Source organism: Sciurus vulgaris (assembly GCF_902686455.1).
Source record: "Sciurus vulgaris genome assembly, chromosome: 3".
Classification (NCBI taxonomy): Eukaryota; Metazoa; Chordata; class Mammalia; order Rodentia; family Sciuridae; genus Sciurus; species Sciurus vulgaris.
In genome coordinates, this window is record NC_136463.1 from 155,864,644 (window position 1) to 155,879,750 (window position 15,107).

Here is a 15,107-nt window from a genome sequence, read left to right on the forward strand (position 1 = left end):
AAAAACATAAAAAGTATATATTTTAATGTAGAAATAATTTCTTAGAGTCAATTGAACTGGAAAGCTACTTCTTAAGGCCCTGCACATGTCTTGATAAAACACATCTGACCTGTGGGATATATGATACTTTTTATACTAAACTTTTTTTTTTTTTTTTCCTTAAGGCTTCCAGACAAGCTGCAGGAATTCCAGGGATTACTCCAACTGAAGAAAAGTAAGTAATTATTTTTTTCTGGAATCAAGTAGAATCAACTTATTTTTGGTATCAAGAGTAAACCATATTTTTAGATAATTCATCTTATTTGCTTTCTTTGTTTACTTTAAATTTACCTGTGGACATACCACCTAAACTTTATTAAGAGCTTGAAAGGAGGGCTTGGTAAATTGGAATCATTAATTGCTTTCATTTCTTCTTGCCAGAAAAAGCTGACAATAGAAGGACAGAATTAAGATAGAAGGAAAGAAGAAAAAAATTGCCATAAGTGATCTGATGGTTTCATCAGCCTATCGAGATGTCCACTGCTATCTCAGAATGAGGTGCTGCAGAAGTTGGATAGTTCTCCAGAATGTTCCTTATGTAGCATTCTTATTTGCATTGTAGTGTAATTTCTCATTCAAATCCATACCTAAATATAGCTATAGAAACATAACAAGAGGGCAAATGTAATTGAGTTTTGGATTTTGTAGTAATTTTAATTTCATAAACATAACTTCATCTGTTCACATAGTTAATTCAGAGTCAAGTATGGTTTTTCTGATTTTTTTTCGAAGTTAAATTGATTATTTTGTTAAATTTTACTCTTTTATTAGAGATGGTAATCTTCCAGACATAATGAACAGTGGAAGTTTGCACGAGTTCCTGGTTGGTTTGCATGAGAGACATGGGCCTGTGGTTTCTTTCTGGTTTGGCAGGCGTCTTGTGGTTAGTTTGGGCACTGTTGATGTACTGAAGCAGCATATCAACCCCAATAAGACATGTAAGTTAAATTTCTATTAGTTGATCCTTATCTTTTAAGAATGAATCTTTATAAAAAACTATACATTATTCTTATGAGGATTAGCTATTATTTAGTCAGTACTTTATACTGTGTACTAGGCATTGTACTGAAGTCTTTATTACACACTTAAAACTCAGTGTTGTAAAAGGATAGTTTTTTACTTTATAAATACGCATAATAAAATGCGAATTATGGAAGGATCTTTTGGGATTTCAGAAAATAATGCCAAGAAATAACAAACGGAATGGCATCAAGTTAAAAAGTTTTTGCACAGCAAAATAAATCATTTAGAATGTGAAAAGAAAACCTACAGAATAGGAGAAAATCTTTGCTAGCAACTCTTCTTACTAAGGATTAAAATCCAGAATATGTGAAGAACTCAAAAAACTTAACACCAAAAAAATAAATAACCCAAGAAATAAATGGGCAAGTAAACTAAACAAACACTTCTTAAATGAAGAAATACAAATGGCCAACAAATATACAAAAAAAGGTTCATCATTAGCAAACTACTGGCATCTCATGCCAGTCAGAATGGCAGTCATCAAGAATATAAACAATAGGACTGGGGATATAGCTCAGTTGGTAGATTGATTGCCTCACATGCATAAGGGCCTGGGTTCAATCCCCAGCACCAAAAAAAAAAAAAAAATAAGAAATGCTAAACAGGATGTGGAGAAAAAGGAACACTTTTAGGCTGTTGGTGGGATTGTAAATTAGCACAATTACTATGCAAATCAGTATGAAGGTCCCTCAACAGACTAGGAATGGAACCACCATATGATTTAGCAGTACTACTCCTTGATATTCATCCTAAAGAATTGGAGTCAACATACTATAGAGACATATGCACAACAATGTTTATAGGAGCACAATTTATAAGAGCCCAACTATGGAACCAGCCAAAGGTGTCTATCAATGGATGAATGGATAAAAAAAAAAAATGTAGTGTTTCTACACAGTGGAGCCATAAAGAAGAATGAAATTATGGCATTTTTTTGAAAATAGATGGAACTTGAAAACATTAAATAAAATAAGCCAAACTCAGAAAGTCATAGGTCATATGTTTTCTCATATGTGGAAGCTAGAGAGGACAAACGGAAAAGAAAGGTTGTGGGGGATCTTAGGAAACTGAAGGGAGATTAGTAGAGTAGAGGAAAAGCACTAGGGGTAGGGAGGAGAGGAAGGAAAGAGAAAATACTGTGGAATGATATTGACTAAATTATTATATTATGTACATGTACAAATATATTGCAATGAATTCCACCATTATGTACAATTATAATGCACCAATAAAAATGTGGAAAAAATGATTCCAAATTTAATCCCTTATACTGGGGTGGGGAGTTCCTGGGTACATCTGGAAATATAAATTTATAGGAACAGCCAGGAAAAACCTGAAAAATATATTAATAAAGAAAAACCTTGTACCTTCAAATAGTATAGTATATTGTAAAGCTATATTAATTTAAAGAATCTTGTTCTGTGACAGGATTAGACAGATTGATGGAATAGAGGAGGTAATTCATAAGACAAATCAAGTATGAAGGATAAAGGTAGCATTTTATAACAAAAGATAAGGATCATACATGTTTTTGGGAAACTGATTAGCTAGTTGAATCTCAAACTGTTCACATTTAGAAGAGACTGTCCAGGGTGTGAAAAAGATTGTTGTGTTCTAGCCTATCATCTCTTACTTTCCTGCCTCTTTATTTTTTCGCTAGAGGTATTTGTTGGGTTTTTTGTTTGTTTGTTTGTTTGTTTGTTTTGAGTGATTATTTTTATTTAGAAATAGTGTATCTGTTTCAGTGGACCCTTTTGAAACCATGCTAAAGTCATTATTGAAGTACCAATCTGGCAATGAGAGTGGAAGTGAAAATCTCATGAGGAAAAAGTTGTATGAAAATGGTGTGACTAATTCTCTGCAGAGTAATTTTGGTCTCCTACTGAAGGTAAGGTGCTCTATAGTTTGGTCTGATGTTCTGCAATGTAGAGAATAGTGTATTTTTAAACTGTTCGTGTGCCCTAACTTTGCACTCTTTTTCCACGTCTTTTCTAAACTGATTTTTATTCTCCTGAGATTTTAAAACAAAACCAACAAAAACACATGCCTACAAAAGAAAACCAAACAAACATTTGAACATCTAGATTCAATGTGTAAGTAAGAATGATGAGAACAGAGAGACTGGAAGTTTTATCTATTTTTCCATTGTTTTTAGACTGGATTCTTAAGCCAGTATTTGCTAAAACATGATCTGAGCTCACTTAAAACAGTCCCTTTTAAGGTTAGCAAATATAAAAAAAATCAGTATAATCTCATGTCCTAATAGATCATAATGAAACAAAACTAGAAATCATAAGCAAGAAAAATAACAGAAACCACATAAACACATGGAGATTGAACATTACTCTCTTAAATGAAGAATGGATCAAGAAAATGAGATTAGAAATCAAGGAATTCTCAAAAATTAGCAAGAACAAAGAGACAACATATCAAAATTTCTGAGACAGTGTGAAAACTGTTCTAAATGGAAAAATTATAAGCACTGAGTGCCTACATTAAAAAATTAGATTCCCATATAAATAAGCTTAGGTTCTATCTTAAGGCCTTAGAAAAAGAAGAATAATCCCCAAACCAGTAAAAGAAATAATTAAAATCAGAGCCAAAATCAATGAAATTGAGAATAAGAAAACAATACACAGCATCAATGTAACAAAGAGTTGGATCTTTGAAAAGATGAATAAGATTGACAAACCCTTAGCCAAACTCACCTAAAGAAAGAGTGAGGAGATACAAATCAACAAGTCAGAGATTAAAAAGGACATATCACCACAGACCCTTGTGAAATCCAGAGGATCACAGGAACTTACCTCAACATCATAGAGGCCATTTATGACAAATACAAAGCCAACATCAGACTAAAAGAAGAAAAAGTAAAAGCATTTTCTCTAAGATAAGGAATAAGACAAGGCTGTCCACTCTTACCACTCCTATTCAATATAGTCCTTGAAGCACTAGCCAGAGTGATATGGCAAGAAAGGAAACGAAGGAGATACAAATAGGAAAAGAAGAAGTCAAACTATCTCTGTTTGCAAAGAATATGATCTATGTCTAGAAGATCTATAAAATTCTACCAGGAGACTTCTAAAGCTTATAAATGAATTTAGCAAAGTAGAAAGACACAAGATCAACACAAATAAATCAATAGCTTTCCTATACTTCAACAGTGATTCAGCTGAGAAATAAATCAGGAAAGCCATTCCATTCACAAAAACCTCAAAAAAAGAAAAAAAAGAGAGAGAGAGAGAGAGAGAGAGAGAGAGAGAGAGAAAGGAATACTTGGGAATTAATCTAACCAAGAATGTAAAAGAGCTCTACAATGAAATTACAGAACACTGAATAAAGAAGTTGAAGAAGACCTTCAAAGATGGAAAGACACCCAATGTTCTTAGATAGGTAAAATCAATGTTGTCAAAATGTCCATACTACAAAAAGCAATGTACAAATTCAAAGCAATCCCTATCAAAATACCAATTACATTCTTCACACAATTAGAACAAAACAATTCTTAAATTCATTTGGAAGAATAAGAGACCCAGAATAGTCAAATCTTTAAGCAAGAAAATTAAAGCAGGCAGCATCACAATACCTGATCTAATGATAATACAGAGCTGTAGTAACAAAAACAGCATGGTATTGGCATCAAAATAGACATGAAGACCAGTAGAAGAGAACAAAAGACAGAGACAAATCCACATACCTACAGCCATCTGATATTTGACACAGATGCCAAAAATATATCTTGGAGAAATGACAGCGTTTTTAACAAATGGTTTTGGGAAAACTGGATAGATGTATGTAGAAAAATGAAATTATACTCCTATCTCTCATGCTGCACAAAGCTCAAATTGAAATGGATCAAAGACATAAGAATTAAACCAGAAACTTCACAAGTGCTAGAAGAAATCATAGCATCAAAACTCAGTGATATAGGTGCTGGCACTGACTTCCTTAACAATACCCCCAATGCACAAGAAATAAAACCAAGAATCAATGAGTGGATGCTATCAAACTAAAAAGTTTCTGCACAACAAAGGAAACAAGAGTATGAAGAGAGAGCCTACAGAATGGGAGAAAATCTTGACTAACTCCTCCTCCAACAGAGAAGTAATATCCAAAATATACAAAGAACTCAAAAAACACCAAAAAAAAAAAAAAAAACCCAATCAATAAATGGACAATAAAAGAACTAAAAGAAGAAACACAAATCCCAACAAATATGTGAAAAAATGTTCAACATCTCTAGCAATCAGGGAAATGCAAATCAAAATTACACTAAGATTTCATCTCAATTCAGTCAAAATGGCAGTGATCAAGAATAAAAACAATAAATTGCTGACAAGGATGGTGGGGGTAAGGAAAACTTGTACATCGTTGGTGGTGCTGCAAACTAATACAATCCCTAGGAAAGTAGTATGGAGATTCCTCAAAAAACTAAGGATAGAACCACCAAATGACCTAGCTATCACACTCCTTGATATTTTTCCAAAAGATCTAAAATTGGCATACTACAGTGATACAGCCACATCAATATTTATAGAAACACAATTCACATAACTAAATTATGAAATCAGCCCAGATGCCTGTCAGTACACACACACACAGCCCACAATAGAGTTCCATTCAGCTATAAGATAGAATGAATTTATGGCATTTGCTGATAAATGAATGGAAATGGAGAATACCATGCTATATGAAATTGGCCAAGCTCAGAAACTCAAAGGTCAATTGTTTTCTGTCATATGAGGAAGCTAGAGTAAAATGAAGAAAAGGGGGAGGGAAGGATAGGATAACTTAAAGAACCAATCAAATATAAATTAATAGACAAGTGAAAGGAAGTCTAATAGAGCAGAGGAAGGAGAATAGGAGAGGAGAAGGGGACAGAAGGGAAAAGGGGGGACCATGAACTGAAATAGATTGCCATGTGTGTATGAGTTTATTGGGATGAACCCAACTACTGTGTATAACTATAAAGCTATTAAATATATACATATATATATATATATATATAAAGACAAAAAAGCTTCTCAATAAAAATGCAGATTACTTGGCTTCTACTTAGGCTGAATCACTGGGGGAGAGGGCTGACATTTTTAAGAAATTCCACAAATGATTTACAAAAGTCTGAGAATAACAATAGTAATCCATACTATTTCACTTTTGTCACTCAAGATCCTTGCTGAGCAGTGTGTAATCTGACAGTCTCTGTTTCTCCACAGGAATCTTCCAACCCTGAACCCTTATTCTAGTACTGGCAGTCACACCAACCCCTTTGCTTGCCGTAGATGTCCTTGCCTCCTGCTTATCTGAGATGAGAGCTCCTAACATGTGGCCTCCTCCAGTTTCCTATTCTGCACCAGCAGACTTTAGCCATCTCAGTCCTTTGTTCCTTCTTCTGATCTTAAACCTAAACCTTAAGGAATCTTCTGGTTTTTTCCCCCTCAGTGCTAGGGATTGAATCCTGAGTCCGGTATGTGCTTGGCAAGGGCTGTACCACTAAGCTATTCCCTCAACCCAAAGAATTCTTTTTCTTCTTTCCAAAGCTAACCTATTCATCTGTGCCTTGTTTAATGAATGTAATTTATAAAAGTATGATATGGTTACTGTAGTAAACATGGAAAATCTAACATATTAAGAAGTCACCCATAATTTCACTATGGCACAATATATGTATATTAGTATATTATTGAGACATACTATCTACATAATTTTATATACTTTTTACTTCAGAACATACCATAAACATTTTTTCATTTCATTAACATGTTTCCAAAATAACTTTAAAATTATTTTTCTTGTAGTTATTTTATAAAATATGTTAAATTTTAGACAAGTGCAAAGGGAAAAAAAGCATTTTTTGTGCTATTCATTATGCAGTGATAACCATGTTTAACATTTTAAAATACTTTATATTGTTCCAGTGTTTTCTTTGCACAATAGAATTTTAGTGTAATCAGCAAATAGTGTATGAATTGACCCCGGATTTTAAATTTTACCATTGTATTAGAAGCATTTTATAATACTTAGTATTCTTTGAAAATCACATTTGAGAAGAATCTCTAATAACAGTTTGACCTCCTTTTATCTTCAAATTGGTCTACTTCTCTCCATCAGCACTGCTACTGCTGTGGGTTTAAATTTCCATAATTTTTTTACCTGGATTTCTTATTCCTCTACTTTCTTTTTTGGGTGGCTTGGTGGGTAACCAGGAATTGAACTCAGGGGCACTCGACCACTGAGCCACATCCCCAGCCCTATTTTGTAGATTATTTAGACTACAAAATATACAGGGTCTCACTGAGTTAGTTGCTTAGCACCTCGCTTTTGCTGAAGCTTCCTCTCCCCATCTTGTTTTCCATTCTCTGCAGGAATTCTTTTTATGACATGAACCCCTGGTGATTTAGTGAAACCTTTGGACTTCACTGAGAAGAATTTTTTCTGGTTTTGTTTGTTTGTTTTGTTTTGTTTTGTTTTGTTTTGTTTTTGTTGTTGTTGTTTGGTGCTGAGCATGGAACCCAGGGCCTTTTAGTATGCTGGGCAAATGCTGTACCATTGAGTTGCATCCTCAGTCCTGAGAACATTCTAAAATACATAGCTACAAAGGAAACCAATGCAGTTATCAAAGTGTTATTTAAAAACATATATACTTGTGATCTTGTAATATATGTGTTTCTTTGTGAATGCATTAAATAACATTTAAGTGCTTCCAAAAACTTCCATGATGTTAAAGTAGTATGTTGTGATGCATAAAATAATTATTTTGGGATTTTTATAACTATAATATAATGTGAAAGTATTTTGAGATTTGTATTGGTTAAAAAACCAAAAGGCTTATAATCACAATTGAGGAAAAGCTAAATTTTATTTAAGAGATTAGAGAAAAAGAATTTTTCCCCTCATCTAAGTTCATGGACCCCTGGATTCTGTATAGACCCTTTGATATCTGTAGATTCTAGGTCTAGAACCTTTAGAATAGATATTTTCAAAATATACATTTTATTATTCCCTAGCTCAAAAATCTTCAGTTTTCCCTGTGTTCTTGGTGGAAACTTCAGAATTTTTAATGTAGTTTTGGAGATGATGTATAGTTTGCATGCCTACCTTTCCAGCCTCATTTTCTGCATCTTGTTTTGTGTATATATTCCAGCCATACTTGCCCTTTTCTTCAGACATACCCTTTTCTCTTTCTCAGGACCTCTGTATATGCTGTTCCCATGGTCTGGAATGCCCCCCCTAATCATCCACACATCTAGTTAATGCATGCACATTCTTCAGGCCCTAATTTATTTATTTATTTTTGGTACTGGGGATTGAACCAAGGGGCACTTTACCACTGAGCTACATCCTGGCCCTTTTTTCATTTTCTATTTTGAGATAATGTCTCAAAGTAACAGTAAGTCGCTGAGACCAGCCTCAAACTTGGGATCCTCCTGCCTTAGCCTCCTGAGTCTCAGAGATTACTGTGCCCAGCCAGATCCTACTTTAAATGTCACTTTCCCAAGAAAGCTATCTCTGATCATCCCACCATCCCTTTTTAGGTGCTATCATAACACTCTGCCTTTCCTTCACATCGTTTTTCCCAGTTTATAATTCTTCCTGTGTCTGTGATGCTCAGGATTGAACCCAGGGCCTTGTGCATGCTCAACAAGTGCTCTACTACTGATTCGCCCTCCCTGCCCAGTTTGTAATTCTTTCAGCGTATCACCAAAGTTTGTGCTCCTTTAAAGTGGGGACTATTCTGATTAATATACTTGACTCTTGGTGTAGAGTGGGCTCTTAGGAAATGTCTGTTAAACTCCTGACTGAATACTGATCAGCTTAAAGTTCCTCAATTCTTTGACTCTTCTGTTAACCTCCATGGGTTTATTCTGTTATTTTCTTCTCTGAAACACTTTTTCCAACCCTGCCTGGCTAATTCTACTTAAACCTCCAGGTTAGCTAAGTATATTCTCCCTATGCACCCTCTCTAAACGTCCATAACAATCTGGATATACTTACATAGCCAGAGTAATCAATTTTCTCCTCTTTCTTTCCCATCTTAGATTATTTTCGTTCCATTTTCTCTAGTCTGCATACTTGAAACAAAGCTTTTTATTGTTGTATATTTATTGTGGCTTCTTGGAAAAATAGCATTATTGTATAGGGAAAGGCTGTTAAGCCTGGGCATCAGGTACAGAGCCTTTTTACCTTGATGTCTTTTGGTATCTGCATGATCTTTGTGTGTTACTTGACCCTTGTTTTTGTTTCTTCTCTACAAATTGGGGATAAGAATATCCACATTACAAATTGCTGTGAGGATTCTATAATCATGTACAACACCTAACACAGGTCCTAGGACACAGTAACCACTCAAGAAATACCTTTCCTCAGAACTGGGTTTGTGGCTGTGGTTGAGCGCTTGCCTAGCATGTGTGAAGCACTGGGTTCAATTCTCAGCACCTCATGTACATAATAAAATAAAGGTCTGTCAACATTTTTAAAAAATTAAGGGCTTGGGAGATAGCTCAGTTGGTAGAGTGCTTGCCTTGCAAGCACAAGGCCCTGAGTTTGATCCCCAGTACCGCAAAAAAAAAAAAAAATGCTTAAAAAAATTTAAAAAGAAGAAAGAAATACCTTTCCTTGCCTTTTGTATGAGAAGTAGTTTTTCCTGCTGTGTATTTGCTGGCTGCCTCCCCTCCACATTCTTCTGTTTTATGAACATTTTTCCTTGCTTATGTTTTTCTTGCTCCTCTGAAATGATACCTCCTTAAAGTTTCCAGCGTGGCTAATGTGTTTTCCTGTTTCATGCAGTTGTTAGTGTCTCATTTGGAGGGTTACATTGAAGTTCATATTGTGTAGAGATTGAACCCACATTCACTCAGAAATGTACACACACACCCAACTTACACTCACATCATATAGATTAATAATTTTTTTCAATATCAGAAAATTTTGAAGGAGCAAAAACAGAGACTAGTATAATGACCATTCATGTGCTTATCACCAAATTTTAAGTTATTAACTTTAATTCAGTGTTACTTTATCTATACCCTTACGTCCCATCTTCTTTATATGACATTAAAGCAAATCTCAGGCATAATACCAATGCAAACATGATATTTAAAAGGCTTAACAGTATTTAGCAGATAATAGTCACATGGTCAATTTCCATTTCTTTTCCTTCCCCTCTTCTCTAAGTTTGTTTATTCCTCCTAAAAATGTTCTGACTGTACATTATAAACACTTTGTTAACTTTTTTTGAGTTTTAAAAATACCTAGTAACTCTTAAAAGGACACCTTTATTGACTCTTTATGCTTTCTGCTTTAAAAATTGCATTTGGTCAATGTTTCATGCCATTTTTTTCCTTATTGGCTCTCTGTTGGAAACCCAAACGTATTCTATTCAAGGCTTGATGCTGGCTTTCTGACTTCACCATAAGCATTGATTCATAAGTTCATTCCTCTCTGTAGTTTTGCATCTAAAAACAGACCCTGCAAGAACTTTAACTATAGTTGACTGCTGGTTATTCTGTATCATTTTCAGTTCACAATTTGTAACTGGTAGCCAGTATTCTCAGGGCTATCAAGACCTTATATACCCAGAGTCCCAGGCTTCATTGTCACCATTGCTATTTTGTATCCCAGGATTTTATATCCACTGTGCTCACCTGTGGAGTTCTCTGAATCTCTCATGCTACCTGCTTTGATAGTCACAGCTGTTTCTGTCACTGTTCATTGTCCTCCCCAGAAGCAGTTATAGGACATCTTTCTGAGCATCCACCAATTAAAATTTTCCTTTTCATTCCATCTGAACACCTAACATTTGTCAGTAAGAAATACTTTAGTGTCTAATTGCATATCTCCAGGGAATTTTATTCACTTCTCTTTGCTTTGCTTTCAATGATGGAAGTACCTTTTTCTTTTCAATAATTATTGTTGAAAGCCTTAGTGATTCTGACGTCTGTGCTTCAAAATATATAATTCTCACTTCCTTTATCTTTATGACAGCCTCCATTTTCCAGACTTTCTTTTTTGTTTGTATTCTACCCTTTTCTCTTCTTAAGCAAAGACTAATCCAGGTGGAAAATTAGTTCTCAATTGTCATGTTTCCTGCTGTCATGTTTGCAGGGTTTGGTGCATAGACTGGTCTGTATGCGAGAAACCTGCCTCAGGTTTATGTTATCAACCCTATTGTGCAAACCAGGTACTTAGGATAGGCATTAGTCAGAAATAGTAATTAAATAATTAATCAGCAAGAAAGTAGTGAGGAGTGCTGCTGTCAGAGCATGTCTTTTTTTTTTTTTTTTTTTTTTTTGTACCAGGTATTGAACCCAGGGTTGCTTAACCATTGAGCCACATCCCCAGCCCTTTTTCATATTTTATTTAGAGACAGGATCTCACTGAGTTGGTTTAGGTTCTAAGTTGCTGAGACTGACTTTGGACTCATGATCCTCCTGCCTCAGCCTCCTTAGCTGCTTTAAGTACAGGTGTGTGCCACTGCTTCCGGCTAACCAATGGTTTCTTTAAGACTAGGTAGAACAGCACTGTTTACAAGAATTGCTGCCTTAAAATAAGTTGTATGTTTCATATTGCCACAGTAAAACTTTTGGGTTTTTTTTCTTCTTCTTCTTTTTTTTTTTTTTTTTTTGTTTAGATGTGAGTTCTGCATTCAGACTAAATCCTCTAATGATGATTAATCCTCTCGACTCTGTCTTGTGAATTCTGACTCCTTCCAGTCCTGACCATCTTTGCTTCAAGGCTGTGTATAAACCTCCACTTTAATTCTGTGAGTGTAACTTCTCTCTTCTGTACTTTAGTCCTGTATTTTCCTGTGACTTCTGGGCTAGAATTTTAGATTTTAGAATTTATAACTATTATCTGGAATTGGCTTTAATGATAACAGTAATATTAATAAACAAAATTATTGAATTAATTTATTTAATAGTTTGCATTAACTCATTTAAGCCTCATAAAGAATTTTACACATAGGTATTGTTTCCCACTTTTTACAGATGAAGAAAATGAAGCACAGAATATTTAAAGTAACTTGTCCAAGGCTGAATAGCTAATAAAAAAGTAGTAGGATTAGGGACTTGATCCAGTCACTTGTCTCTAGAAACTTTATACTTATCCACAAGCTGTAGGCCAGTTCTGCTTCCCTAGGATGTATTTTGTTTGGTGGTTTTTGTTTTTTAAAAATTTCTCTAGGGCTGGCGATATAGCTCAGTTGGTAGAGTGCTTGCCTCACATGCACAAGGCCCTGGGTTCAAATTCCCAGCAACACACACACAAAAAAAATTCTCTAGACTTGCAGTTATAAATATCCTAATGCAAGGTGGGGAATTAAAAAATCACTTGCTGTGCTTTGCTGGGCATGTAGCTCAGTGGTAGAGCACTTGTCTAGCATGTTTGAAGCCCCAGATTTGATCCCTGCAAACACACACACACACACACACACACACACACACACACAATCCTCTGAAATTCTAATAATTTTGCAATAATTACTAAATAAATTGATAAACACTTTTTAAAAAATTATTAATTTTTTTTAGTTGTAGATGGACAAAATGCCTTTATTTTATTTGTTTGTTTTATGCAGTGCTAAAGATCAAACCCAGTACCTCACACATGCTAGGCAAGTGCTCTGCCACTGAGCTACAGCCTTAGCCTGCTAAATACATTTTTTAAAAAAGGAAATTTGTATTTTTCTGAGTAGATTATATATATATATACATATATATATATATGTACACACACACACATATATATATGCTAAAATCTTATCTGTTTCCAGTTCTTGGGCTTATGAGAACCTCCTGCTTCAGCCACCCCATGCACCACCATGCCCCATTTAGCTATTAATTAATTAATTAATTAATGTTCAGTATTGGGGATAGAACCTAGGGCCTTGTGCATGTTAGCTGAGTACTCCACCTCTGAACTACCTACACAGTCCTAGCATAGTATTTTAGTGTTAACATTCTGAAGATGTCTGTAGGTGATTATATATTTATTTAATAATAATAATAATAACATGTATTTATTTAATATTTGTATATTATACCTTTATTAATATTTTTAATATTTAATGCATATTTATTTAATATATTTATTTAATATGATTAGATAGATACATTTGTTGATTCTTTACAGTTTATAATCATAAACATGAGATTTATGCTTGATATTATTATAGCTGGTAGTAAATATTCTAACATAAACATTCAACCATACTGTTAAACCACTAGATCTGATTGACAGAACTCTTAGCCATGTAAAGGTACATCAGTAACACAAGACAAAATTAAGAGAGGTATTTTTATTTTTATTTGTGCACTTTAATTGTATGTAATGGTGGAATTTGTTGTTTTATTTTCATACACACACACAATAAAACAATATAACTTGGTCAATATCATTCCTCAGTATTTCCCCATTTCCTCCCCTCCTCCCTTCCCTAGTCCCTTTCTTCTACTAATCTCCCTTCGATTTTCATGAGATCCTCCCATACCCCTCTTTTCCTTTTTTCCTCTATAGCTTCCACATATGAGAGAAAACTATGACCCTTGACCTCTGAGTTGGGCTTATTTTGCTTAACATAATGTTCTCAAATTTCTTCCATTTTCTTGTAAATGCATAACTTTATTATTCTTTATGGCTAAATAAAATTCCAATGTGTATATATGCTGTGTTTTTTTTAAGTTCCATTCTTCTGTTGACAGACACCTTAGACTGAGTCCATAGTTTGGCTGTGTGAATTGTGCTACTATAAACATGGGTATGCATGTATCACTGTAGTATGATGACTTTAATTCCTTAGGATAAATACCAAGGAGTGCATTGCTGGGTCTTATGGTGGTTCTTTTCCCAGTCTTTTGAAGAACCTCCATACTGATTTCCATAGTGGTTGTACTAATTTACAGTTCCACCAACAGTGTAAAAGTGTCCCCTTTTCTCTACATCCTCTCTAGCATTTCTTATTGTTTGTATTCTTGATGACTGCCCTTCTGACTGGTGTGAAATGAAATCTCAGTATAGTTTTGATTTGCATTTCCCTAATTGTTAATGATGATGAACATTTTTTATGTATTTGTTGACCTTTTGTATTTCTTCTTTAGAGATGTATCCACAAATTGACTAACAGGGCAGGAGTGTGTACAGCATGGATGTGTTAGACAAAGGAATAATTCACATACTGGGCAGGACGAAGCACAACTGCGAGATTTCATCATACTGCCCAAAAGGGCACACTGTAAACTTGTTAATTATTTCTGGCATTTTTTGTTTAATATTTTCAGACTAGCTAAAATTGTGATCTGGGGGGGACTACTGTGTGTGGAATCATTTTATTGGTAACTTGAAAGTAAATTGTGTGTGCACACATGCATGCATGTGGTGTGTTTGCTGAGAATCCAACCCAGGGACCTTGCATATGCCAGGAAAAGTGCCCAACCACCAAACTACACCTCTAGCCTAAAAGTAACTTTAAGTTATATAGCCATATTGTATTTTGTGGGTTTTTAAATTGTATTTTAATCACTATTTTCATGTTTTATTCATACTTCACTCAAATCTGTTTGCTTTTTCATTGTTCTTTCCTTATTTCTTTTCATCTCTTTTTTTAATATATTGTTTTTTAGTTTTTTATTTATTTTTATTGTAAACAAATGGGATACATGTTGTTTCTCTGTTTGTAATGGAGTAAAGACATACTATTGGGGCTGGGGAGATAGCTCAGTCGATAGAGTGCTTGCCTTGCAAGCACAAGGTCCTGGGTTCGATCCCCAGCACCCAAAAAAAAAAAAAAAAAAAAAAGACATACTATTTGTGTAATCATACATTTACATAGGGTTGTTTTTTAGTTATTGATGGACCTTTATTTTCTTTATTTATTTATTCATGGTGCTGAGAATCGAACCCAGTGCCTCACACATGCTAGGCAAACACTCTACCACTGAACCACAACCCCAGCCCTTCTTATCTCTTTTTTGAGACATCGTCTCACTGTGTTGCCCATGCTGGTCTTGAATTCCTGGGCTTAAGGGATCCTCCTGGGTCAGCCTCCA

At 34.7% G+C, this 15,107-nt stretch overlaps 1 protein-coding gene across 5 annotated transcripts in view; it reads left to right on the top strand.

Annotated features, from left to right (window-relative positions):
• Nucleotides 1–15,107, top strand: part of CYP20A1 (cytochrome P450 family 20 subfamily A member 1) — a 62,341-nt gene that overhangs the window by 13,006 nt on the left and 34,228 nt on the right. For 3 of the 5 annotated variants that reach the window (XM_079130671.1, XM_079130670.1, XM_079130668.1), the window contains exons 2-4: nt 165–214; nt 811–977; nt 2,808–2,950. In XM_079130671.1, coding sequence (XP_078986797.1) covers nt 165–214; nt 811–977; nt 2,808–2,950 — 360 coding nt within the window. Of the gene's footprint in view, nt 1–164; nt 215–420; nt 538–810; nt 978–2,807; nt 2,951–11,692; nt 11,825–15,107 lie in introns of those variants that run through there. The other 2 variants (XM_079130669.1, XM_079130672.1) reach the window with 2 other exon arrangements.